This window comes from Grammomys surdaster, unplaced genomic scaffold, assembly GCF_004785775.1.
Source record: "Grammomys surdaster isolate TR1022 unplaced genomic scaffold, NIH_TR_1.0 126398, whole genome shotgun sequence".
In the NCBI taxonomy this organism is placed as follows: Eukaryota; Metazoa; Chordata; class Mammalia; order Rodentia; family Muridae; genus Grammomys; species Grammomys surdaster.
Window position 1 is genome coordinate 1,858,779 of NW_021621192.1, and position 27,290 is coordinate 1,886,068.

The 27,290-nt window shown below is 41.4% G+C and overlaps 2 protein-coding genes across 8 annotated transcripts in view; one reads left to right on the top strand and one right to left on the bottom strand.

Moving 5' to 3' along the window:
- The window catches only part of St3gal6 (ST3 beta-galactoside alpha-2,3-sialyltransferase 6), a 56,927-nt gene extending 54,633 nt beyond the window's left edge, over positions 1 to 2,294 (top strand). For all 7 annotated transcript variants that reach the window (XM_028760309.1, XM_028760308.1, XM_028760314.1 and 4 more), the window contains one exon: positions 1,337 to 2,294. In XM_028760309.1, the coding sequence (XP_028616142.1) occupies positions 1,337 to 1,423 (87 nt within the window). In that variant the 3' untranslated portion in view covers positions 1,424 to 2,294. The remainder of the gene's footprint in view (positions 1 to 1,336) is intronic.
- Positions 2,295 to 2,867: 573 nt separating this feature from the next.
- Positions 2,868 to 27,290, bottom strand: part of Dcbld2 (discoidin, CUB and LCCL domain containing 2) — a 61,332-nt gene continuing 36,909 nt past the window's right edge. Inside the window, exons 6-18 of the mRNA XM_028760298.1 lie at positions 26,133 to 26,184; positions 22,977 to 23,049; positions 22,554 to 22,687; positions 21,247 to 21,287; positions 20,143 to 20,358; positions 19,395 to 19,519; positions 15,796 to 15,946; positions 14,876 to 14,959; positions 14,611 to 14,736; positions 10,773 to 10,866; positions 8,692 to 8,741; positions 7,700 to 7,837; positions 2,868 to 6,690 (exon numbers count right to left, since the gene is read on the bottom strand). Coding sequence (XP_028616131.1) covers positions 6,224 to 6,690; positions 7,700 to 7,837; positions 8,692 to 8,741; positions 10,773 to 10,866; positions 14,611 to 14,736; positions 14,876 to 14,959; positions 15,796 to 15,946; positions 19,395 to 19,519; positions 20,143 to 20,358; positions 21,247 to 21,287; positions 22,554 to 22,687; positions 22,977 to 23,049; positions 26,133 to 26,184 — 1,751 coding nt within the window. The 3' untranslated portion in view covers positions 2,868 to 6,223. The remainder of the gene's footprint in view (positions 6,691 to 7,699; positions 7,838 to 8,691; positions 8,742 to 10,772; positions 10,867 to 14,610; positions 14,737 to 14,875; positions 14,960 to 15,795; positions 15,947 to 19,394; positions 19,520 to 20,142; positions 20,359 to 21,246; positions 21,288 to 22,553; positions 22,688 to 22,976; positions 23,050 to 26,132; positions 26,185 to 27,290) is intronic.

Below are 27,290 nucleotides of genomic sequence, written 5' to 3' on the forward strand. Positions count from 1 at the left end.
ATAGCCTCATGGCATCTGCTGTTTCATCAAACTTCAATAGGGACTGAGTCTTATTTTAGATTTCTTTAAAAAAAAGCAAAGCAATATTTAAATATAATCAACTGGTATGTCTGAGACACATGAACTCACTATGGTCCTAGTAATTATGCGCACACTTTAGTTAAGTAGACAAAGGTGTTCTAGAAACATGTAACCCTATAAAAGACTTCACATAGACAATGGCAGACCTCTTTACCAGGTCATGATCCTCTTGGTCAGATATTGATACTGGTGGACTTGATCCTGAGGGTCAAGCTTTGAATGAGAAGGAATTTCCTATTTTTGAATTTCTTAGATTAATTGTACATCCTAAGTGACACAAAATTGTTGTTTAAAAACCATGAAGTATGAGCAATTTGCTATCAGGCAATGGTTCATGTCCTGTTGAATAGTCCCAGAATATCTCAGAGCTGGGGAAGTGATAATCATGGTGAACTTTACTGCCGTCTTTTGTTCCTCTAGCATGAGACCAACTTTTTAAGCTTAGAATAATTCAAGCTTTTTTCCTCATTCCTTGTTTCCTATAGCACTTACAGAATATTGAGACAAGAGCAGAACACGGAAGCAACTTCTGGGGATTTCAATAGGACAGATTTTTTTTTTCTGTTGATTGGACTTATGGTGGTATACTATACTAGGCAAGTAGCCAGCCACTAAGCTACACACCTAGCAGCAGAATTTACTACTGTATTTGCAGGATTAAGAACTGAACTCACACACTCATGATGGCTAAGCAAATAGTCAACCATTGAGCTAATATCTTAAGATCTTTTGAAAACTATCTTGTAGGATCTTCCCTCGTAATCCAGGCTGGCCTCAACTTACGATCCTCTTGAATCACTTTGTCACACAGCCAGAATGATAACCATTGGAAAACCATGTCAGGCTCAGAATTGTTTTAAAAGTGGAGGCAGGAAGATCAGGAGTTTGTTATCCTCCACAACCTAGAAGTGTGAGCAGACCTGGGCTAAAAGAAATCCTGTTAGAAACTCACCAACACTACAAACATTAGATTTTATGGTGTCTTATCTCCAGACCAACCTTTAAAAATGGGTTCCAGCTGCTACCCTTACATTGCACGTTCTGACTTTGGTTTCTGTACAACTCAGGTGTAAAGTGAGATTTGGGGTCACTCTCAAGCAAAAAAGAGCAAGCAGGGAACAAAGGTCCATGTAACTTGTTACTAATATCTGAGCTTATTATGGGAACATTTACCATGCAGAGTATTAGAGTATCTCACTTTGATAATGTCCGGAGAGCAGGATTGATGACCAGCTTATTTCATTTTCTTTTTCAGAATGCGTATCACAATCTGACTGCAGAACAGCTCTTTTTAGATGACATTATAAAGAAAAAAATGGTGATCAACTTGACTCAAAATTGACCGTACAGATCCGAAAGATGACGCTAAACAGTGTTAGTTTTATTTTTGTACCGCAAATTTTAGTTTATTTTTAAATATATTGGATGAACTTATCAAATTATGTATATTAAGTCTGTTGCTGCCTGGTGATTTGTAACCACCAGCTAAATTTCTGTGAATGTATTTATGAAAAACAAGATTTTTAGTTATCAGGGAAATGTGTAACTCTTGATTATGTTGTTTTTAAACATGATCTTTTTAGTGTTCTGAGGCATTTTAAAATACCTTTTCATAGTTCTTTCATCTTAAAGAGTTATAGGCAATTTAGTTGACTTCACTCATTTTTTGACACTCACATATCATTTGCTTATTAAGATAGGTTTATCCTGAGCATGTGACTGGGAGCCAGGTGCAGAACACCAGAATTGCCTGGTTGTGGAAGTCCATGGTAGTTTAATTAAGTTCCCTCTACAATTAATTAAACCAATAATAATTTAATAATTTGCTCTTCATAAAGATAGCCTTGTCCATGCTTGAAAAGCACACTCACCTAACGAGCATCCTGAGACTTTGATTTGGGGGTGCAGGTTCTTACCATGTAGCCCGGGCTGGCCTCGAACTTTGTTCTCTTGCTTCAGCTTCTCAAGTTCTGGGATTATAGCTATGTGCCATTGCACCCTCCAGCATCATTTTTTTAAATTAAAAAGTTTTTTTAGGTAGGGTCTATGTAGCTCTGGATGGCCTAGAAACCACAATGTAGTCCAGGCTGAACTTGAACTCAGAGGTGAGCTTACCTGTGGGATGAAGGGTGTCAGTGTAACTGTTCAAAAAAAAAAAAAACTTAAATGTTTATATGAAAAAAATTTGAAGAGTAAAACAAGTAAAACCTTAAGATTTGAGCTGATTTTTTGTTGTTATTTGTATTGGAAAAATGTCATATTTCACATGACTGAATTTCACCATCAGTGAAGCATCTGGTAGGTCATTTCAGGTACATGAGAGAAAAGTCTGAGGAAACAAACTCATCTACACAACCAAAGGGAGAAGAGTGAACAGGAAGTGTTACTGGAAATGCTGGTGTTACTGGCAATCAAGTTACCTTCTCCCTAAAGAGAATAGAGTGAAATGTCAGGAAAAGAATAAATGAAATACTGAAAAACAGCTTGTAAACAGGGATCTGATAGTGAGGGGTAGCTCATGCTGACACTGTCCAGCTACCTAACTGAGGGCATGCTGGTACTAGGTGACTCTACATGCTGATGAGTGTTTCCCCTTTACCACACAGGCACACAGAGCTGGGCTGCCCAGATTCACTTCCATAATATAGCAGGCTTGAGGATCGTGGAGAGGGGCCAAGGGAGGAAAGCCCAGTGGGAGTATTTTGAAATGATGCTATACCCACTCTAATACTGGTCATAAAATGTGACTGTTGTCAACACTGAGAAATTTGGCATTTTCTGGAATATGACGTCAAGGCTGTTTTATTTAATCCAAATAATCTGAGCAAGACACACATATATAATTTATTAAAAAACACATTAGAATCTCACTATTTTCAACAGCCTAAATTCTAGCAACATATACAAATATCAAGTGACTACAGTACATGCCGAGGTAAGAAAAATACATTCTGGGAGAATATCACTGACACTTGAGCCATTTCCACTTCTGTATTTATTTCAACATATTTTATTTTCACCATTCCCAGTGCCAAAAATGGAAAATGAGAGAAACTACACATAAATTGGTCTAATTGAGATTGGTGCCACAGTTAACCTAAATACCCTATAACCATCCAACTCCCTAGATTTTTGCAGTTCGAGGACTTTCAAGTTCAACCCAAAAGGCAGAATTAACAACTTTTTACACAGAGCCCTGTCAGTGCTCCATGGAGGATTTGGAACCTCCCAGTGCCCCCAGAATCTCTGGGTTCTTTCTAGTGGTCTTGTCTGTCTTGTTTTTCCACTCTGCTGCTCTCCAGGTGACAATATGGAGCCCAGGCATGGAAGCTCTGACTCAATTCCCTGCCACAGCTTTCTGGCTACAACTTCTTTTAATGCTCCACCCCTGGGGCAGGGAGAGGAGATGCACACACACAACACACGATAACTGTCACGACTGTATAAATTCTCTGTGTGAACAGCAAATCAAGCCATTGTTCAATGGAAAGTGCAAACAGTGAAACATTAATTAAATAAGTGGACTAGCCCTGTTTCTCTCAACAGGGACTACTGCGATCTACAAACAGCATTTCATAAAATGCGAACCAGAATTCACACTTATCTGTGCTGGTCACAAGGATCAAGTGACAGCCAAGTTAGTGTCATTCTCTGAAACCTCCCAAGGCTGCACTTGCCACACTGCTGTCTCTTATGTTTCTATAATCAACCATATTATCAGGGAAAGAGAAACCCAATAAGCCACAGTGACTTAAGTATTGAATATCTCAAGAAAAGAATTAAAGCAAAACAAAATAACCAAGGGGTTTGGTCAACAATGGTTACTTTCACATTTTACTTGATTGTCTTCTCAAGACGTACCACACATGTGAGTGACTAGGAACTTAAGATAGTCTATAATACAAAAACTAAGAGGAAAAGTACAAAACCAGAAGGAAAATCATTTGAATCAGGCTCAGCTCTTTATCTGCAAAAGAAAAACATAACAACTAGGTATTTTATGAAGACCATTGGTAGAATTCAAGAACAGTGGCCATAGGACCCAAGTCTCGAAATGCACATCGTATCAACAAACATGGCCTCGATTTGTTCTTAACAGTTCTGGGACACACAGTTATACAAAATAGCAGGCTTCTTTGGGAAAACAACTTCATCTTCAGAACGTCTCTTAAAGCTTCCAACAGGTATAAGACTCAAAGAAAAGTCTACGCTCTGCCCACTAAGCATGAATAAAAATGAAATAGCAAATGGTTTGCTCTGTTCCCCCCTGAAAGGGGACAACTGCATCATGTGCTCTACACATTCTTAAATGTTTTAGTGTAAGTTCAGCATCTGTGGTGTTGCCTCATTCCGTTGAAACAAAATGTGCACTGATTTTTCAACAAGGAGTGAGATTGTGTCTCAAACTCTGTAAGACAAAAGGCAAATTACAATAAAAGCAACAGAAGTCATCTGAGGAGGTGGCAGGGAGCCTGCACAAACAGTTCTGAGCAACGTTTTAAAAACACTGATGTACTTGCGGAAGGAAGCAAAGTCAATACTGTTTACCACTATCCAAATATGGCGAAGTTTGGCAATTCTACAACCTGGATGGTACAAGCTGAGAAGCCGTCTAGGTCCTGATGGCCGAGTGTACTCTAAATCTACAAAGAGGTTTGTGGTGAGGGATAGTTTATATTTTCATCTGATGCGCTGCTTCAGTCACATTCCCAGCCTACAGGCTAATCCACTACAATGTCTAATTTACCCTACCTGACATGAGTGCAGCACAGGTCGTGCTCAGTCACTGCCAAGTACCTTGCCTGGAATTCCAATGCTATAGCATCTCTGTCAACCTGGTCTGACACAAAGGACCACTTAAGCCTCTTCCCAGACAGAAGGCAGACCTGGAGAACGCATCTTGTCTTTTTTTTTTCTTTCTGTAGTAGAGGGGATTGAACCGATGGCCTCACATGCTGTACTCGAGCACTAAGCCACTGAGACAGAGCCCCACCCCTTATTTTACGAGTGGCCTAGGCTAATCCTGAACTCACTCTGTAGACTATACAGCATTGACCTTGGGGTCCTCTTGTATCAGCCTCCTAGCTACTTGGGATTGCAGGCTTGAACCATCAGACCTGGCTCATGTTTGTTTTCTTTTTCTTACAATGGTTTACTTGAAGAGAATTGAAATTAAAAAAATATTTGCGTAAAACTGTAAATTACCTTGGTATGCACAGGAAATTTGCAAATTTTTGGGCTTGTCTGTAAATAAAGCAAGGAAGATTAAATTTTACTCTCCCCTTGATTTCTTCCCTAAAGTGATTTACATATTACTTCAGTGATGCAGAAGATTCCCTTTATAGCTTTTCTAAATTGTAAGTTGCTTCTCTCCCATTTCCATGTGGAGAAGAGGGCTGGCTTCCTGAAAAGGAGGCCACCAGCATTTATGAACACAGGCTGGAGCGAGACCACAAAGGATCCTGGGTGGGGTGAGCAGACGTCAGACCAAGTCCTGTACCAGGAGGTGTAAATACTGTTAGGTGTGTCAGCACACAAGAAGTCAGTCACCCAGCTCACTGCAAGGCAGGATGGTCTAACTACGTACCTTCCTAGGGAGATACTGACAAGTGTACGTGGCCACAGCTAGAACAGTGCTCATGGGGCACTGACGCTGGTGAGGGCAAAGAAAGAATGCAGACAGTAATACAGGAGTAAAGGAGAAGGAAAGCACGATAGTACCCACCTTCACAAAGGGAGAATTTCAAGCCATTCGATATTTCAAGAACAGTACCATGCATCATTGCCAGCAAGGCTTACAGAACCATCACAAGTTCATTAATGTACCTGCAGCATTGGTAATAAATAGTCAGTGACTTTCAGTTTCTTTGAAGTGCATTATAGGGAGCTTTTTCTGTATTAAAAATAGTGTTTTACAGTAGTAACAAACAGGATGTTTGAAATGTAACAGGCAAGCAGTAACTGTGCCACACAGTAACACCTTTAAAGCAAGATGGCAAGGCAAATAGTTTCTTGTACCTCGGTCACCACATTCCCCTAACCGCTTCAGTGACAGATACGTAATACATTCTACTATTACTACCACTAAGAATCAAAAAGCCATGTGCTTTAAATGGATGCTTTGTAAAAAGCAGCACCACTGTCAAAGAATTTCTTTAAAAGCATCAAATTTCTCATCCCTTCCTGCTCCTGATACTTCTTGCGTGCTCTGTGGCACCTGGTACACCAGTTCCTCTTGGGTAGCTGCTGGCTTCCCACCTTTTGGGGTGTCGTACTGAGCCTGGCCCGAGGAACAGCTGTCAGTCCTAGAGAGAAGAGTGTTGTAAGTTCCCACTAGAGTGGGAGGTTGGTTCCCTGCAGTTCTGAAAGTGGATGTGGAGGGCAGACCAATTGAGGCTGTGGGGTGCCCTGACATGTCCATGACGATTGGGGTTGCGTACTCAGGCCCCGTTATGGGCAGCGGTTCAGCATAGGCATGGTACACTTCCTGCACTGGAGAGTTGTAAGGATCTAGGTCTGCGTAGCCTGCTTCTTTTCCTTCTTCAGGTTTAAAGGTAGATCTCTGATGGAGTGTGCCAACAATTCCTCCCACGAGGGGCTGTGCATATTCTGTGGATACCACAAGACACAATGGGACACTTGTGAAAACAGACATTACATACTTTTAGGTGGCAGCTACAGGTTGTACCAACATCAAACATTTCATCATGGCACTGATGGCTTTATCAATGTAAAGCTACAGGATTCCCACCCACAAGGACCAGCTGAGAAATATGTTATCTAGGCTCTCACAGTAGTAACCAGAGATGCTGAAAAAGTCTTTCATATGTATTTTTGCATCAGTATTTATGTATGTTCTGTGGATTTACAAGCAGTACCTGAATGAAAGGAAGTATTTTGGACTAAGTATTAGTCTTGTGAAATATCACCTCATTCCTGGTCGGAGCTATCAGGAAGACAGGTGAGACTGTATCCACTAGGGTGGCAGGGTGCCATGCTCGGGCTCTGTCAGCCCTTCCTCATCTCTGTTGTCTTGTGTATTGGTTTCATGTACATGTGGGGGCCAGAAGTTCATACTGCGCATTATTTCTCAAGAGCTGTTCACCTTGTTTCTGAGACAGTGTGTCTTACTGGGTCCTGGAAACCTATTTATTGGGCAGGCAAGCCAACCCCCAGGCTGACAGATAAAATGCCCAGTGTCTGTAGAAAAGGAATGCTACAGTTTTATGAGAAGTATGTCTACACAGAAATGATCTGTTCTTTCAAGGTCAGCTTTTGAAAAAGTTAACCTTCAGAACATAGTTTATATATTTAAAAAAATTGTATGTGTATGAATGTTTGCCTACATACACGTCTGTGTACCGAGTGTGGGCTTGGTGCCTGCAGAGGTCAAAAGAGGGCATCTGGTCACTCAGAATTACAGCTGCCATATGGGTGTTGGGAATGGAACTTCGGTCCTCTTAAGAGCACAAGTGCTCTTAAGTGCTGGGCCATTTCTCTAGTCCCAGAATATAGATTATCCTAACATAAGAAAGATCAAATATTCTGTAACTCCTGAAGTCCTCGGAAAAGCACAAGTTTCTCCTCCAGCCTGGCACTCAGGTCTATGCAATCTTACCTGCAGAATCAGCTTGCAGCACTGTGGTGACTTCCCTTGGACTCAGGTGACTAACTTCACTATTGCTGTAGCGCACCGGCGTCTCCTCATGCTCCACCGACTTGGCAGGGAGAAGCTGCTTCACTCCTTTCCACCAACCTTCATTGCAATTGTAAGCCAGGGAACGCGCATTACTTACAGACAGAGACCAAAGCTACAGAAATCAGCCTCCGTGACTATGCTCTGATAGAACGTTCAGTGCCAAGCAGCCCTCCGTACAAGTCTCTACTAATACATGTCAGTGTCATCAGAGAGGCTTTAAAAAGGTTTCCTCAAAACTGCCAACATTTTTTAAGGCCTCCCTAGGCTGTACTCTACTATACTCTGCTCATGGCACCATGCTTTCCTCTAGATGGCAGACTGGGAAGGGGACTTTCAGCCATTCAAATGACCAAGGACCTCATAGGTTCTGAAAGTGCTAGACTTCCAACTTCGATCACTATGGTAGTCATATACACATACAGTTCCTGGGACCCTGGTCCTTCTTATGTGGTGCTTACACAGAACACATGGCAGGCTGGTCTCATGACAAATACAGAAAAAAAGCAACTTTCCAGAGGAAAAGATAACAATGTGCATTGGTATTTTTCCTTTAATGACTTATGAAACAGATGGTGGAGAATATTAATTTCTCTTTGTAACATGATTTATTCATTTGTGTTTTATGTGCAATGGTGTTTTGTATGCATGTCTGTGAAGGAGTGTCAGATACCCTGGAACTGAAGTTACAGTGAGTTGTGAACTGCCATGTGGGTGCTGGGAATTGAACTCAGGTCCTCTGGAAGAGCAGCCAGTACTCTTAACTGCTGAGCCATCTCTCCAGCACCAGGACAACATATTAAATTTCACCTGAGGAGTCCCTGGGGACCTGAGAACATATTTCATCCATCATTATACCCAGGAGAGGGGAGATTTCTTTCTGACTGAAAAGAGAAGCGAAATCCACGAGTTACCTGCCCGATCCCAGTGGGGTAAATCATAGGTGCCTTCAGTTTTTTTCTTTCTGAAAATAAAAGTTAGAAAACAGTGAATCCTACAGTACAAATCTTCCCAAGGGCAGCATAAATGCCAGTGAGTAAGTAGTCAGGAGCATGTGGTACTTTAGAACAGAAAAGCCTTGAGCTTCTCGTATTCATCAATATATCCATGTCCTCACTTCACCCCAGCAAGCAACAATGTCACAACTATCAGTGACAAGTGGTGGGGGAGGAGGATGCTCCCCCAGGCCTGGAAAGACGTCCATCCATCTGTGGGGGAGAGGAGGCACAAGTGCAATGAACAAGAACCCTCCCCCTACTCCCTCCACCTCAGAGCTCGGATTTGTCCTCCTAGGAGAAACTCCTCTGTTAAGAATTACTATCTACCCAGGTTCTTTTACTAAAGGAAGCCAACAGTGAAAGGACACTTCCCGAGACACGTGCCAGTCTCACTTAGGCTGGTGAGAAGGTTCCAAGGGTAAAGGGGCTTGCCATTAAGCCTGAGGACTTGGGTTTGATCCCGAAAACTCATAGGGTGGAAGGAGAGAATCAGACTCCTGAAAGCTGTCCTCTAGTCCGCACACATGCGACACGGTATTTGTGTACCTATATACACAGCATATAAACGTAGAGATGAAGACAGGAATCCCAGCACAGAGGGGAGCTGTTCATGAAGTTCTCCCCATCTGTGCAGTAGCTGATAACTCATAGGGAGCAGAAGGGAGAGAATTAATTAGTTCTCTTCTGGCTCCTGGCAGGTAGACCAAACTAGTGGATGGCCACACACCCAAGAGTATATAAACTCTGAGTAAGTTGGATAGGTGACGACACAATGTTGGATGGATATGAAATGGGGTAGGGGTGGGGGGGCTGTGTGTGGATCCTGGAGGAGTTTGGGTTAAATATGATCAAGGTGTAATTACTGCAATCCTTAATTAATAAAAAATATATATTATAGGGCTGGAGAGATGGCTCAGCAGTTAAGAGTACTAGAAGCTCTTCCAGATGGTCTGAGTTCAATTCCCAGTAGTTACATGGTGGTTCACGACCATCTATAAAGGGATCTGATGCCCTCTTCTGGCATGCAGGTGTACATGCAGCAGAGCACTCAAAAAAATCAATAAATAAACAAAAAGAAAAAATATATGTTATAAAAACAAACAAGAATTACTATTTACACACAACCTTTTACACAGAAAACTTAACAAACAAAAAGCCACTGACAGAATCAGGCAAATCTAACCTAACTAAAGGTAGTGTTTACACGCTACCAAGAAAGATTTTGCCTTAAATGGGGATACACATAGCTTATGGTCCATTTATACTATCACAAGTGTGTCTTTCACAAAGCGCTGAAGCTGCTTGCCCGCTAGGATGTGCAGATCCTCTAGTTGCTAGAGTCTTGCACGTGGGTCAACAGCTGGCATAAAGGATCAGCCAAGTATTTAGGTATGATATTCATTGAACAGTGAACAAATCATCTTCTTTCTCTATCAAACCTGTCCCTCCTGATGTTCTCTCAACTCACAGCATTGCTACGAGTCAGACTATGAGAGACAGAAGCCTCACATCACTCCAGGATGCTGCTGCTGCTTCCTTCACATTGTCATGCGTCCTTCTGACATCGTGTACAATGCATCCCTTCTGTAGACTCATGCTGCTGTATTTCTGTTTGAGAAAACTGTTTCCAAATTTATCCGGATGCCTTTTTCCCCCTCTCTCTTAGTCACCAGACCCATACTTCACAAATCCTGTGCCTCTCCACAGTCATCTTATAATATGACCAGTCTGCTTAGCACCCAATAATCTTCTAATCTATAGAATAAAACCTACATTTCTTTTTCCCACAAAGCCATTTCTGATCTAAGCTCAGACAGCACCTCCATAGTTAGATTGGTATGCTCCCAGTACCTGGAGCAGGAGAAACCTGATTTTATTCTAGTGACTGTGCTAACAAGTGACATGTGCCGTTCTTCCATTATTTTACATGGTTTGGTTCTGCTTCCTATGTCCGTATCGCTCCCTGAATCAATCATGTAAGCAACCTGGGTACTGACCTGTTTCTCCAATGCCAAGCACATACTAAAATGAGGATGAGTGTGGTGAGGGCCATGACCAGCACAGGAACCAGAACAGCAGCCAGTGCGACATCTGAAGTCACAGAACAGAACAACCGCATTAACAGTGAAGCAGACATCATGACAGAGAAGTCAAAACAGGTTAGCATAGCTCAACACTTTGTATCTCAAAGAATATCTTACACATCATTTATGAAACAAAGCTGGCCACAGCTGGGAGACCTAACTGTGTTTACAGACTAGTGGACAGTTCACTCAGCATGCCACTCGCTCACTCAATCTCTGCCTCTGTACATGTTTAACAGAAGTTTAGGTTTGGTTTTGTTCAATTTTGGTTTTTCAAGACAGGGTGTTGTTTTTTTTTTTTTTTTGTGTAGCTTGGTTTGTAGCCCAGGCTGGCCTTGAACTCACAAGAGACCCGCCCACCTGTCTCCTAGTGCTGGGATTAAAGGCATGTGCCAATACTGCCTGGCACAAGCAGTATGTTTTAAATTCCCAGAAGTCACTGAAAGCCAAAAGACGAATGGTAAACTAGAAAGCATCTTATGTATATGTAGTAAAGTGTATGTTGTAAGATATCACAGGCCAAAAAATATATAATAAGTCCACTGTTACTTACAAACCCATCAAGAGAATACAAGTAAACCTCAGCTGCAAAGAACTGTTAATTAAAACAAAAACAAGATGCTATGATTACTTACAACACTGACAGCCATTTGAAAGGAGAGTCAAGAGTAGAGGAAGAAACAGGTTTGTTGATGGAATATAAATAAATATAAAAATATATTTCTGATGGGTATTTTGAGGCAGTATGTATAAGAATCTACTGAAGGCTACAAGTCTACATCAAGAATTTATTTGGGGAAGACATGAAGATATTCAAAGATACATCTTTAAAGATGCTCACTCCTCTTTCTGCAGAAGAGTGAAAACCGAAGGAATGCTGAGGATCAGTGAGGAGGGGAAAGTGAGCTGTGCTGTGTTCGCTACAGATGAGAGAAGCTACCAACTGAGAAGGATGTCACCACCACATGACAAAATAGTTACAGATACGGCCAGGTCACAGTGCAGCTGAGCCCAGAAAGCTATCTGGGCATAAACAGAACACACACGATGCTTGAGTTCTGTTGGTCTATCCTCATCTCATCTCACTGAAAATGGTCTCCTCCAAGTTACTTGGAATAGTAATTCCTTCCTTTATCCCACAGTCCTCTTCTGCCAGAGAGCAAACAAGAGCAGCAAATGCTGGTAGCCATTGAGGGCTCACAGCCAGGGGCTGTGCTGTCTAACCCATAGCATCTCCTTTACTGCAACTGTATCCAAGAGAGGAAGCAGTATATGACAGAAGAGACACAGGGAGAAGGTAGACAATAACATCAGGTAGATACTGTATCAGGTAAATGCACAGGTGCCAGGCACAGAGGAAGGGATTCACTGTGGGAGTTCCTGTACCAATGCCTGGGACAGAGGAAAGAGAAGTCTGTAGGCTCCCCAAAGGGATTCTCCTCTTTATAGTTTCCAATTTGAAAGCCGTTTGGTCAAGTGTCTGAGAATGTGGGGAGTGTTTACAATAGCCTTAGTAGAGAACAGAAGAGCACACTGGGGCATCTGCCAGAGTGCCTTCACACATCTGACCACGACAGGATTTTCTCCATGAAATTAAATAGAGGAGGAGGAGGAAAAGGAGGGAGAAGAAGAGAAAGATAAGGAAGAGGAGGAGGAAGAAGAGGAGGAAGGGAGAAATAAAATCATGACTAAGGCCAAAAAGCACTGAGAATCAGAAACAAATATACATTTTCTTCCTTCCTTCCTTCCTTCCTTTCTTTTTTTTTTTTTATAGTGGGAAGAAACAGTACAGGTATACATGGCTAGTTTGATTAACTCTCAGATATTTGGGATTTAAGACAACTGCCTAGACTCAGGAGCTAGTAACATAGCTGCCTTTTAAACATGAGGTCTTGAATTCAGTCTCCAGAATCCATGTTAAACACACACGCGCGCGCGCGCACATACACACACACACACATGCACGTACATCAAGAGTGTTGGCATGTTCTTGTTATCCCAGTATGGTGGAGACAGAGACAGGCAGATCTAGAGGCTCAATGCCCAGCTAACATAGCTTGGTTGGCAAGTTCCAGGCTAGAAAGAGATCCTTATCTTACAGAAAAGATAGATATTGCCTGAGGAACACATCTGAGGCTGTCTGCCCTCTGGTCTCCATGAGTGAACACAAACAATTCAGCTTAGACTTGGAAAAAACCAACCAACCAACCAACCAACCAACCAACCAACCAACCAACCAACCAACCAACCCTGTAGGTCTCCTACCCTAAAGCCGGGGTGTATTTGCTTTGAGTTCTCTTGTTTCTCTCTAGCCCCTCCTATACCACGAGGAAGAGAAGAACAGGAAAGAAGCTCATGCATGAGAAGCTGGAGGAAACTATCTGAATTTATACAAACTTTTGGAAAGTGAAAGTAATTAAATTATAGACGAGGGGGAGCTACTGTGGATGAAGCACCCTCTAGTGGCAGGAGAGTAGTGACTGGGGATGGAAAGATTTAAGATGAAAGAAGCCAGACCACGTGAAGACCAGACGCTTTTCCCACGGGATTGCATGTACAAGTAGAGAACCTGTGAGCAAAGCTTGTGAGATACAAATGAGAGTGTGTGTGTCCAGTTAAAAGTCCTATAAAAGGACCATGTGGCCCAAGAGCTTTGAAGTTCTCCTTCAGCTCAATAACTCCACTTCTACTCCTGAAGTGTTTTTTTCTTCATAAACTACTATACTTCTAACCATGTGTGCCTGGTATAACTCTTTTGTGCAGGGACATAAGAGCCTAGTGTCAGTCCAGGGTCCTCTGAACCCTGCACTGCAGCAGCCTGCCAGTAACAGTAAAGCATGCTTTCCTTGTCCTTCTTCCTCTCTTTTAGGGTATCCTATATGCACCTGCCCCCCCCTCCCAGGGGGATGGTTCTTACTTTTTGACCCTTCTCTCCCACACAGCAGCTCAACCTGCTTGCCAACTTTTCTCCTCTCCTGTTCTCCACCCTGACTGCAGCTGTGACCGCTTACAGCTTGCCTGCCCTGCTGTCTCCTTTGCATCCTGTAATAAACCATACTAGAGAGCTTCTCTCTTTCACTAAGATGGGGACTAGGGTTTCCCTAGTAACACGTTCTTTTCTATACTTTGTGAAAATGAGCATTCTTTTCTCATGTTAGCACTTATTGTTAATTCTCCTGTGACACTGGCATTTTATTTTCTGAATTTAACTGAAAGTTTTCTTTTCAACAAGCAAGAAGAACAATGACTTGTACAATGTAACGGTGTACTCATCACTGTAATGCAGAAGTCACGCTAATGTCTGAATGAATAATCAGAAAATTACAGATGTACAGGAAACAGGGTATTTAAAAGCAAGAACGTTAATTGAAGTATATTTTTAAAAAGTGTTTTTCCCTCTCCTCTACCAACTCTCCCCTTTAGTAAATTAATATATAATGTGGGTAAAACAGCTTGCTTGCTACTGGGGCTGAATCCTCTCTAGAAGTGATGTGTTTCTGAGCTCGTGTGCTTAGCTGACGGGGATCATGAGCGGAGAGGACAACCCAGCGCAGCAGTTGTTCAGCATCAGGCTTTCCTGTATCAGAGGACAGACTGAGCTTCCGCCAGGCTGTTCCCTAAGGACACAAGCTTTATATGTTTATTTATTTTGGATGAGCTGGAAAAATATAGATGAAGTAAGTGAGCTGGAAACTCTTAACAGAGAACAAGAATCCCATCAGGTAAGAGTGTTCGTGCCTGATCTGCCTACCTTTGGTTACACTGGGAGTTACAGTTGTATTTTTTATGTCAGGAGTGGTAGTTGTCTGTGCCGGCTGTAGAGGAAGCTCATTCCTACTTCGAGGTTGGAGTGCTTGAGTAAATTTAGGGGCACGACCTTGAAAAAAGTTTGAAGAAATCTTTTTTAATCATTATTAACTTGATTAAGGAAAGTCCAATTTTATGTTTTAAATATAGTTATAGGACATGTCATAAATCCAGGGCATATCAAACTCTTATATTAAAAGTAGGCATACCTTTACCTAGCTTGGGATGAGCTGTAGTGTTTTTGAGGTTATTGCTGTTCCGAGGAGGAGGTGGAGTAAGCTTTGGAAGGCGACCTTAAAAAATGGTTTAGAAATGCTTATACATTTTGCTTTTAAAAAATCATAGTTTAAAAAGAACAATGTTAAATGTTCAACATTTCTTAAATTGCTTAATTCTGCAGAACAACTTTAAACCTCAGAATCCAGATGGATAATTATACTTTGCATTAAATGCAGAAAAACTTAGATTTTTCAGGCTTTATAAGATTTTCCAGCTTTTAAATAATTAGATAATTAGTAGGTAATCTTAGAAGATTATTGGGGAGCAGAATGCTGTTCAGTTTTATAGCTATAATACATGTCATATTCAGTTAATTTTAATGAGTATGTATGGAGAGCCGACTATGCCAGGCACAATGATAGCTTTGTAGAATAAGTAAATAATATTACAATATCATATAACATTGAGTGACTTGATTCTAGTTTTAATTAATTCAAAATAAAAGTTACTCAAGCTGAGGTTGCTGTTCCAATCCTCAATGCATGTATCTCAATACACAGAACCTAATTTTAAGTCTCCAAGACCAGAACTGGAGAGCAATCACAAAACACTCTCACAAGAATGCTGCTGCTTTCTCATTTGTATTCTGAAACCATTCCGATGACAACTTTTTAACAGGAAAACAAATAATCAGTTCTTACTAGAGACAGGACGTTGAGAGGTGTCCAATAAAGCAATAGTATCTACCCGAAGTGACAGAGATGACCGTTACACCTGATCTGATCATTGTATATGCATACACGTACTGAAATGTCACAGTATCCCATATATGTGTGATTACTGTGTGCCGGTTTTAGGAAATTTAAAAGCGAAATGGTGAGGTCCACTGTTAGCCACACTGGCTCTTTACCTTTGAGAGTAAACTGACATCCGAGCAGTTCCACTTTCATGGCAATTTTCTGTTGCCACTGGACAGGGTTCACTCTAATGAAACGTGCAATAATTGGTGGCAAAAAGTTATTACGAACATCCTTGTGATAATCTTTGTTTCCTTGAAATATCTTTAAAAAATAACAAAAATTGGTATTTTACATCAAAAAGAGACCGGAACTGGACTGCTCCACCTAAGCATGTTCAACAACATAGACAAAGTATGACGATAGAACAGACTTCTCAGAAAATGACTCGATTACCATCTGGAAAAGCAGTTATTAAGAAGCTGCACATTTTACATGGAAGCTGATCTGAGGGAAACACTAACTATAAAAATGTCGTCAGGATGGCTTAGGAACTGAACAGGAGCACTGACCTGGCCAAATGGGAGATGTTTCAATTGCAGGGACACAGTTTATTGCATCAATAAACTGTCAACCTCAGTCCCTCTGGAACTAACAACTATCTAAACTTCTATACTTAAAGTGAAAAAGAGCCATCACACAAAGGCCTGATCAAGATGCTTAGCTCATGTTCACTTTAGAATCCTCTCAGTGGGCTGGCTGTGAACAGGCCTATACCTCCACCTGCTGGACCAACCATGTTATGGCACTCCTCACACCACAATCCCAGTTTTCATCGCTTGTTGCTTATGTGCAGTAGCAATTAATAACCCTGAAATACTGTTCTGTCTTTGATTTAACGTCTGTCTAGACAGCTACAAGTGCATTATAAAAACAATCTTTAAGTAAAAAACATGATTAAGAGTGATTATCTCATTACTTCAACCCTTTCAAGCAAATGTGTCTTCTCCTCAGTCAGTCCTTAATAATACAGTATTTTCATGTACTTGCCATAAGTGGTCTTCAAGGCAGGGGACAGAAAGAGTGCCCACTGAGGGACAGTGTCTGGCCAGCAGCAGGAGCTGAGTTGACCGTGACTTCTGACTTAATCACAGGGCTGCATTGAGTTAAGCAGGGCTCTGCTTTCCCCTTGTGCCAAACTAGCCACGCCCACTCTATAAACTAAAGAGACAACACGCACATACTGGACTTAAGTCATTCCCAAGTATGATAGCTATTTCTTCCTGGTCCATCCGAATGTAACTAGATTATACATGCTTGAAGATACATTAAGATCTTTTATTTTCTATAATGTTCGCTCTAAACTTCCAATAGTCCCCCTTTCTGTAAGCTTTTATGCTTTCCCTAGATACTGCTCTGAAATGAATAAAGTCCAATGGTTACAGTTTTGTTCTTAGTGAATGGGAACTAATTGAAACATCATTTCAGGACATAACTATTGGCAAAGGCTGGGGATGTAGCCCAGTTGGTAGACTGCATGCTTATGTGCACAAAGCCCTACGTTCTAGCCTCATCACCGCATAGAACTGGGTATGGTGGAGCATATCTGTAATAACAGCTTGAGAATCAGAAGTTCAAGGCCATCCTCAACTACACAGTCCACACTAGGCTATATGAGACCCTAACAAAATGCTCTAGTCAATGTGCCAACATCTGCTGAGAATCCGGTCCACAGGGAAGTTTGTGAGACATCTTCAGGAAAAATTAAATAAAAAAGTACATACATTCTCTCTCATTTGCCCCTGAATACAAAGACGGTGTAATATCAAAATGCAATAAATTATGAAAGTTTAGGATATTGGTTATACTTTCTGGAAATAAAATTAAGTTTAGGCTCTGTGTGTATGTGCAGACCTAGAAGATGTGTCAAAACAAATACAAGTTACCCAAGAAGTGAACAGATGGGCAGATTTAAGTGCAAAGAAATGTGCTATTTCATTCAGTTCAGAGACTTCCTTTTCTGTCAGTAACTGAGTGAGAAAAGCTGGACCTTAGCCATAAACAACTGAAGAACTGGGAAAGTGCATGACGCAGTAGTCCTCAAGACACTGGGCGACGGGCAGGAGAGGGTCAGAACCACAGAGCAGGCAAGCTCTGCGTATCAGTACTGACTGGTGAATTTCCAGGTCAGGGGGCAAGAGCATCTCACACTCTAAGGCACCTGCTAGTCTGGACCATCTGATGGAGCATGAAGAGCCAGAAACCACGAGGCCAACCGACACCTAGAGTTTCTGGAGTGGAGCTTAGCAGAGTAAGGACTGGAAAAGAATAGAATGGGTGACAGCAGGAATGGATGAACTACAGCCAGGCTACTGGGCTCTGTAAGGGATAGCCCCTAAGTCCTCAGGCAGAAGCAACTTAGCGTCAGAAAAAGAACCCTGCAACGAGTAGAACAAGCTTACGATAACACAGGTTTCCAAACACTCTCCTTCATCAGCACACACGAGTAAATTTCATAATACACGGGATGCTGTCTCAATGGTGACTGGCAAGTTAGAACCCAAAGCTGCTCATTCTTGCCTAGCAATATGTGAAAAAAAATGTTTTCCTATAGCTTAATTGCATCCCAGAATAAAGATATATATATATATATATATATATATATATATATATATATATATATATATAAATGTACACACACACACACAAAGGATTAATGATGCTAATAAAAACATCCAGAAGCAATCAATGGCATAATGGCTGGCACTGAGGTATGTGTTTGGCAAAGTTACCAGATGAGCACACTAAAGGAGTTACATGCTCCACATTCATATACCTATGAAAAACTATATGGAAGAAAAATTTAAAATCCAAGGTAACAATGAAGAAGAAAAAAAAATACACCATTGGAGTTAAAAAATGCATTAGATGAGATTAAAAGATTGGACACTTCAGAAGACAAAAACAATGGAAAGACAAATAAAGTAAACCAACCCGAACGCCTCTACAGCACTTCAGGCGAGAAGAAAAGATTTTAATGAAAGAACAAGAACAGAGCAGCAGGGTCGCCATGCAGTCACTTGAATAGATTACAAAATAAGAAGCGGGCTGGGAAAGTCTCTGAAGGAAAGCGTGTCACTGAGAGAGAAAGCCATCAGTTCCCACTCCACACAGCACCCATCTTCCCTGGGGACAGAGGCTCCTTCACTTTAAGATTCTCTCAAGGGTCGAGCAGGAACCTGGGGAAGCGACAGCACCCCAGTGACACACTGACACTACTCTCCTATGCTGTCCCTGCTTGTCCAGATCCAGTGTCTCCACAATATTTCACTAAGACAAAAATGCTATAAAAGTGATTGGAAATTCTGGGAATCCTGCACAAGGTTTTCCTGGTACGGAAACTGGTGAGGTGCTCTTACAATGGCCTTTCTATCTTTAGTGTACTTCAGCTTTTACTCCGCCTACCCTTCCTCTTGTTTAGTCAAAGTCCGAGAACAAAGTCAAGGCTCCATCATTTGGTAGACTTTATAAAGACAAGGAATTGATTGTAACTATTTGGAAGTTCTTACTTTAGCAGCCAAAATACTTGGATAATAATCCAGTAACAATTATAATCAGTACTAATTATACAATCACAAAGACCTAGAATCACCGACATAGTCGACACAAGTCTGCTTAGACAATGATGAAGACAGTAACACGCAGTACCTAAAACAACCAGAAGAGAGCAGAGTGAGACAACAAGACATTGAACATTACAGGATCACCTTACCTTGTCCTGATCCACACCAGGTTCTCTGTACACAGTCCATTTCTGCCCATCGTCACTGTACAGAACTCTGTAGGCAGACACATAGTAATTGTGTTCTACCATGGTAGACCCAGTGGTTACAATACCTGCAGAATAGAGTTCTTCTCATTAGTGCACAGGTTCAGATTCCCCAAGTCAGCTATCTATACCTATGAGACACCCTATAAACATTTCTGTCTATTACTAAACCCCTGGCTTTGCTCCTTTGTGCTTTTGCAGCTTGTATTCATATCATTAGAAGATACATTTCAATTACTCAGAATGATTTCCTGGGAATGAACACTAAGCATGACAACTGGTAGACAAAAATCAGTCTTTCACCAACGCATCTAAACCAAAATTATCCCAATCACTGTTAAGTTTACCTACGTTACATTTATACATAGTACATGTGGAATACAAGTTACTTGTAGCATTTAAAATAAATTCTCCTTAACTATAACTTCTTAATAACTGTAAGATTTTTTTTTTCAAGGTTCAAAGATCACTTTACTGAAATCTACTTTCATATTAAACTAGAACTATTAAAAATTAAATACAAATTTCTCTTTGGGCAAAATTTTAAAAAGTACCCCCAGCAACATTAATACCCACGAAGAAAACTGAAGCTATATAATTTTCAGTGACCTAATTTCCGAAAATTTCAGCTGCCATGGGTTTCCAAATAAAATCAGTGCTAGCAGTGCTGCAGAAAGCCGTGTCTCTTAACCTGTTATCTTCTTCTCCTTATTAAGGTCTATTTGGAGCCACTGATGCTCATCAGTGGCAAAAGCCGCCCAGGGAGGCCCAGGTTTTCTCAGCCTGGCCTTCTCCGGTTTCCAGCTGTTCTCCTGCCCCATGTGGTCAGTCCACTCTAATACAGATGATGCTGTTATCTGGGGATCAGCAATCACACCAGACTCCATCCCCAGAGTCCCATAACAACCTGGAGGAGAGAGGAAAATAAATTTGGTTCCTAGAGGTAAGTTTGAAATCTTTAAAACAGTTCATCCTGCAAACTTCTGATTGAACAACTAAGTAACTGCTTCTTGGGCCCTTGTCTTTGAGTCCCACCAGAAACCTACAAACATGCAGTTGTCCCTTGTTGTCTGTGGGGTCCACTTCCAGGACATCCCATATTCCCTGGTGGATACTAAAGCCTTCAAATGCTCAAATCTTTGATATAAACAGGGACCGGGATAGCATGGCATAGAGCACACTATCTGTCAACACTAAGTCATCTCTGGGATATTTACAATGCCAAAGGAAATATGTACGTGATATACGTACACAGTTGTAACACCATATTGCTTGGAGAGAAACAATATAGACAAAAAGTCTACATAGCACAGAAACAAGATTACCTCTGAATCTTTCCATTCTGTAGGTATAAAAGCTATGGATTTGAGGGTCATCAACTAGACATATTTACAAGCATTAGCAGTTAGTCTATGAAGATACACTATCCTGTCTTTGGGGGGCCCAGCAGGCTAGAAGGCAACTTCCCCTTGGATCTCTGTAGGTTTTGCTTTATCCTCTGTAAAGCTATCCCTGTCTGACTTCAAGGTTCACACCAGTAGGATGAATTCTTTCTTCAGGTAAGCTCAAATCAAGCTTTCAAGGGGACCGTGTACTTGCTTACAATTCCCCTGTGAATAGTGAAATTCTGATTTAGTTCTAGTCTTTACATAATTAGTACTCTATTTTACTCATAGTGTTCTCGAAAGCAAATGAGAAAGAATAAACAATTCAGCAGTCACTAGGTGCCTGGAGGTGGTCAATACAGCATTAGCTATTATGTAGAGATAACAGCCCAAGTCCATGGAAGGCTTACCACTTGTCTTAAATGTAAACAGACTCGCAGATAAGTAGCCCCTGTAAGACAAAAAGGGCCTCATGTGATACTCAATTAACATGTTCCTCATATTCATCACAGTGAAACTTTAATTTCTATTGTCTAAAGGGCTAAGATCCCAGGGCTACAAATCAGACAATGATATACATTAAACAGTCAAACAAAAAACCATCACTAACAAAAACCACTTCTAAGTAAAACAACTTGTGAAATTACCATAAAGAACTTTTTCTACAAGTCTATCACCTAGGTTCACACACTGCTGTGCAGATGTCCATGTAACCTTTAAGTCTTTTTTCTTCTTTTTCATGAACTAGATCAATAAAACCTTTTTTTCTTGGGCTGGAGAGAGGGCTCAGAGGTTAAGAGCACTAGCTGCTCTTCCAGAGGTCCTGTATTCAACTCCCAGCAACCACATGGTGGCTCAAACCATCTGTAATGTAATCTGGTGCCCTCTTCTGACCAGCAGGCAAGCATGCAAGCAGAACGCTATATACTGTATATACAATAAATAAATCCTTAAGAAAAAAACTGTTTTCTTTTTTACTACTGCGAAAGAACATGAAGAGATGTGTTTTCAGAGGATGAGGTGAGACTAAAGTCTCCTGGTTATTAACACACTAGACCTGGCTACTGCATTTCCCTTGGGAGAAAAATCAGCCTGTCTGTGAGTTAGCTGAGGAGGAGGAAGGGTCAGATAAAAGAAGAACTTGCCTGTTAGAGGATCTAAGAACACTTAACACTCCAGGAGACCTGGAGGGTGTTCAGTTACCCCCCTGCCCTTAACACTATGTTCAAACAGTAACAAGAGGATGCAAAATCTTTATTTTGTTTGAGACGGGGTCTCTCTCATGCAGCCTTTCCTGGCCTTGAAATCACTGAATAGCTCAGCGTGACTGTGAACCTCCCATCCTCTTGCTTCCATGGCCTACGCCTGGGGATTGCAGGCACACACCATCACACACATCTTGGATTCCACCAGAAACCTACACACATGCATTTGTGCCTTGATATCTGTGGGGCCGAGATCCAGGACATCCCATACTCCCTGACAGATATGAATTCAGCAAATGTTCGAATATTTTATATAAGATGGTATGATATTGGCACATAACCTACTGTTAACTCTTACAATGCTGAAAAACATACTGTTTTACATAGGAAAGGAAATGGCCCATGCCCACAAACTCTCTCTAAAGGGTAGAGCACAGAAAATAAGGAAAGGATGTGCAAATAATTATATAAAAGAAAACAGCATGCTTATTACAAAGAGTATTTGCACTTACACCGTGGAGGTGACGTTGTTGGCCAAAGAGCTTTCGTAATATGGTGTGCCTTTGCTAATCACAACGCTGACCTGGCCGCCCAGCACGTTCGACACCACTCCTGCATGGATTCCAGCCATACACAATGGGGAAGACTTGAAAAAGCAAACAACAAACACAAAACAGAAAATGAATTTTTCCTGATTCATTATTCATAAGCAAGATACTTATTCTTTCTCCAAACATCTGATCTCAGAAACACAGGTTATTGTAACAAAACACATTTTTAGCAGAAGCATTAATTTTACTATAAAGATATCAAACATATGAGAAGACAGAGACACATAATACATATTCATTTTGGGACAACCTGGTGGCATCCTAAGGGTTTTTGAGTTTCAAATCAGTCTCCGCAGCAGTGAAGTACGTCTGTATTCAACTTACATCTCTATATCCATGAGGAATTGTTCCAGATATTTCAGCAAAAGGCAGCAGACAGCCAGCTGGGCAGTACTTACTGAGAATGAAAACAAGGGAAAGATTACAGAATGCTCACTTTCTGCAGGAAGATATGCCAAAGAGAGACCACATACACTTCACACATGCTTCCATCCAGCATACAGAGCACAGCCCCAGCGTGGAACGGAGCCATGTCTTGTTAAATAGCCCATATAGACTTCTTCCACCCACACATATTGAACTCACTGACAAGAAATGTCCTTGAAAATCTACAATTCCTTCTTCACTCTGAGCATCAGACATCTTTCTACTGTGAGATCTAGTCACCATAGCTCACAGGTTTTTATGAATGTCTGCCACGTTATCTGATGAGGTCTGTGACTTATGAATGCTAACTAAACAAACATAGCCCTGTCACCTAAGTCCACATTCAAGTGGTGGAAGAAACCATTTAGCCAGGACTCACACAGATATTTGGGGTGGGGAAGGGTATTTTGAAATAACTGGGAGAATTCCTATTTAATAAAACACATCATACATTCAGCAAACATGCTATGCACGGGGCAGAACCCCAAGTGTTCTTATTATATATTATTATGATAATTGTACTATTATTATTATTCCTATTTTACAGACAAGGAAGGTAAAAGAATGGTGTACACGAGTCACAAAGCTTGGCTCCTCTTACACACAGCTTGACACAGCTTATTTGAGCTAGTGGGTACCACTGAGGTAAGTCAGTGACAGGATATGCACACTAGCAGCTAGGAAGAGCATGGCCCAGACAGAGGGTCAGGAGTGTTCCTGAAAAAGTGTAGTGACTACAGGAAGGTTAGAGGGGCAGGATCCAGATCCCACAGAAGCCATGTGGGCTTTGAAGTAGGGGATATACTTCTAGATAAAAGTAGGAAGCCAGTAAAGGATCAGGACAGCTTACAGGTGCAACCTGATGAGGAACTTTTCAGAGGTTAGTCTGGCTTCTAGGAAACAAAGAGTTATGAGCGGAAGTAGAGCTCAGATGTGTCTGGTGATGACAGTGCTGGAAACCGGAGCCCAGCTGACCCTTCCGCCATGTTGCCCAGGACACACTGAACAACACTGAAGGTAGCATGTTTCCACAGTAGTAACAATGCTCTGTGTGCACACATGTCTGTGTGTATGAGTGCATGTTCATTTGTATGCAGAGGATGGAGTCAACGCCAGGGACGCTCCTCAGTATTTCTTCACCTTATTTTTTGGAGACAGGTTTTCACCCTGAACCAAGAATTCAAACTCGGGGGCTGGGGAGATGACTCAGAGGTTAAGAGCATAGGCTGCTCTTCTCAAGGTCCTACATTCGATTCCCAGCATGCACATGGTGGCTCTGGACCATCTATGAGCATCTAATGAGATCTGGTGCCCTCTTCTGGCAGGCACATATGCAGGCAGAACACAGTATGCATAATAAATAAATAAAGAAGAACAAACTCATCAACTGGGCTAGGCTGGCCCTGAGCTCCAGGATCCTGTCTCTACCTCCCCAGCACTGGGGTAATAGGAGTGTGCTGCCATGCCTGGCTTTTTATGTAAGGTCTGGGAGACTGAACAGCTCTACTGACCAAGCTTTCCCTAGCTCTGGGAACCAGTCTTGAAACGTTCTTTAGGGGAGTACCATCATGGAAAAATTATTGAAAAGGGCATGAAGAAAAGATGAGAGTGTTCTGCTAAGCAGTGAGGTAACTCTATGCCAATTGTCCCAGGAGCAGCTTAAACACTGCATAGAGACAAGACTGCAGGGAAGACCCAAGGGCTGCTTGTCAAAGACACTGGAAACTGGGTTGGGGAATATGCACAGCTTTTACATCCGTCCGTCCATCCATCCATCATCCATCCATCCATCCATCCATCCATCCACCCATCCATCCAAGACTTTCAAAGAGTTTTAAGCAGGAAAATCAGACTTGCATTTCAGAAAATCAAATGCCAGTAGTATGACTAACAGAAGAAAGTCAACCAAGATAGAAATGGGGCCAGGCATGGTGGCATATGCCTTTAATGCTGGCACTTAGGAGGTAGATGCAGGTGGATTTCTGAGTTTGGGGCCAGCCTGGCACACTAAGTTCTAGGACAGCCAGAACCACACAGAGAAACCCTGTCTTGACACTCTCCACAAATATAAAAGATTAGAAATGGGAAATCAAGGAGAAATCAATTCTTATCCAAGCACAAGACAAAGGCATAAAGCAAATATTGCTGGAGTAAGAACACCAAGAATGCGCTTATAGCCTATGCCATCAATCAATCTCTGTATCTATCTCTGTATCTCTGTATCTCTGTGTCTCTGTATCTCTGTATCTATCTACCTACCTACCTACCTATCTATTTAGATAATATCTATCTATCTATCTATCTATCTATCTATCTATCTATCTATCTATCTACCAATCATTCTATCTATCTGGAAAGAAAAATAAAGACTCTGAGCCTCAAGTCCCATCTGAAGAACAGTTGATGCTTGCTGAGAGGGAGTTACTCACCTTGAGGGTTTGGCCACTGGTAAAACTGACTGTGCCCCAGTGATGGCCACTCATGCATGAGGCCATGAATCTGGGAGGCACTAAGGGACTTCAAGGGAAGGTAGTGGTGGATGACTATTACCAATCTATATTTTATAAATGTGTGAGACCTTTAAAGGATAAAAATAATATTCAGATAAAATTAAGAACAGTTTCTCTACTCTAGGAGCGGTCCTGCCAGATTTAAGAGACTGAGCCCTTCTCCCTTCAGAGTAGACTTTACCTAGAACACCTAGAACCACAGCACCTGGGACACAGAGGCAGGAGGATCATGAGTTCTAGGCCAACTTGGGCCACACAGTGAGACCCTGTATTATAGACATCTCCATAAAAACAATAAACAAAAAAAAATTATGCTTCTGTTTTAGAGCTATAATCGCTACTTCAGCTGAAGTCAAATTTAAACATGGTAACTGGGTGACTTTAAGTAAGTACTGTTTGACTGGAGGTTTAACCAGTGATGAGTTATGTATCACGCTTTACACAGTACCATGCAGTGTGAAAGAACGAGAATGAAAAGGTGTGCTGGGACACTGGGACACACACACACACACACACACACACACACACACACACACGTTCATACCTGAACTCAGGTTCCAAAAAATTAGATACAGTATCCAAACAAGTGATTAAATCTAGAAAGAAATGTAAAGAAAAATATTTAATAAAAGACTTATTCATCTTATTAAAATACTGTAACATAATCTCAAATTGTATTCATCTAAATTTCAAAACTTTTCTACCTATAACTTTACAAACTTTTGTTAAACAGTTTCTCTCATTTGATGTATCTTCATTTCTAGAGCTGTCTCTTTAATATGGCTTTTTATTATATTACCTTCTGAAGTCAGAGATCATATGTAGTCATAGAGAAATAGTTTATATATTCATCAGTGGTTTCTATAAAATACAACTCTCAAGTCAAAGAGAAAAATATTTATTAGTTATTATGACTAAAACTGAGCTATGCTATTTATAATCAAAAATAGAAACAATGACAGAAAAAGAGGTAAGTTAATCCTACAGCTCCAACTTTAACTCCAAATGTCCACAGGCAGAACCAGCAGCACTGACATCTTTTGAGAACTCTAAAGAAAATGAGCCCTCTGCTGTAACCAATGCTCTATGAAATCACTAAGCACATTCCAGTTTCAGTTCAGAAAATATAACTTCAACAATTTATCTTAATAAAAGCTAATATAGCCGGGCGGTGGTGGCGCACGCCTTTAATCCCAGCACTTGGGAGGCAGAGGCAGGCGGATTTCTGAGTTCGAGGCCAGCCTGGTCTACAGAGTGAGTTCCAGGACAGCCAGGGCTAAACAGAGAAACCCTGTCTTGAAAAACCAAAAAAAAAAAAAAAAAAAAAAAACCAAAAAAAAAAAAAAGCTAATATACCTCTAATTAAAGACCTAGTCGAAGGCACATAAAAAAGTAGCTTTTATTTAAAAAACATTGAGTGTCTTCCCTTCCTTCTATTAGGATAGAATATACAGCCCAGACTGTGGCCCAAAACATGATGCAGGGCTGACCTTACTTCACTGTCAACCACATCTTCACTTCAGCTCCTGGCCACTTGGCTCTCTCTTGCATCCCTGGGCACACACTGTCCTGCATCCCTGAGCACACACTGTCCTGCATCCCTGGGCACACATTCTCCTGCATCCCTGAGCACACACTGTCCTGTATCCCTGAGCACACACTGTCCTGCATCCCTGGGCAACACACTGTCCTGCATCCCTGG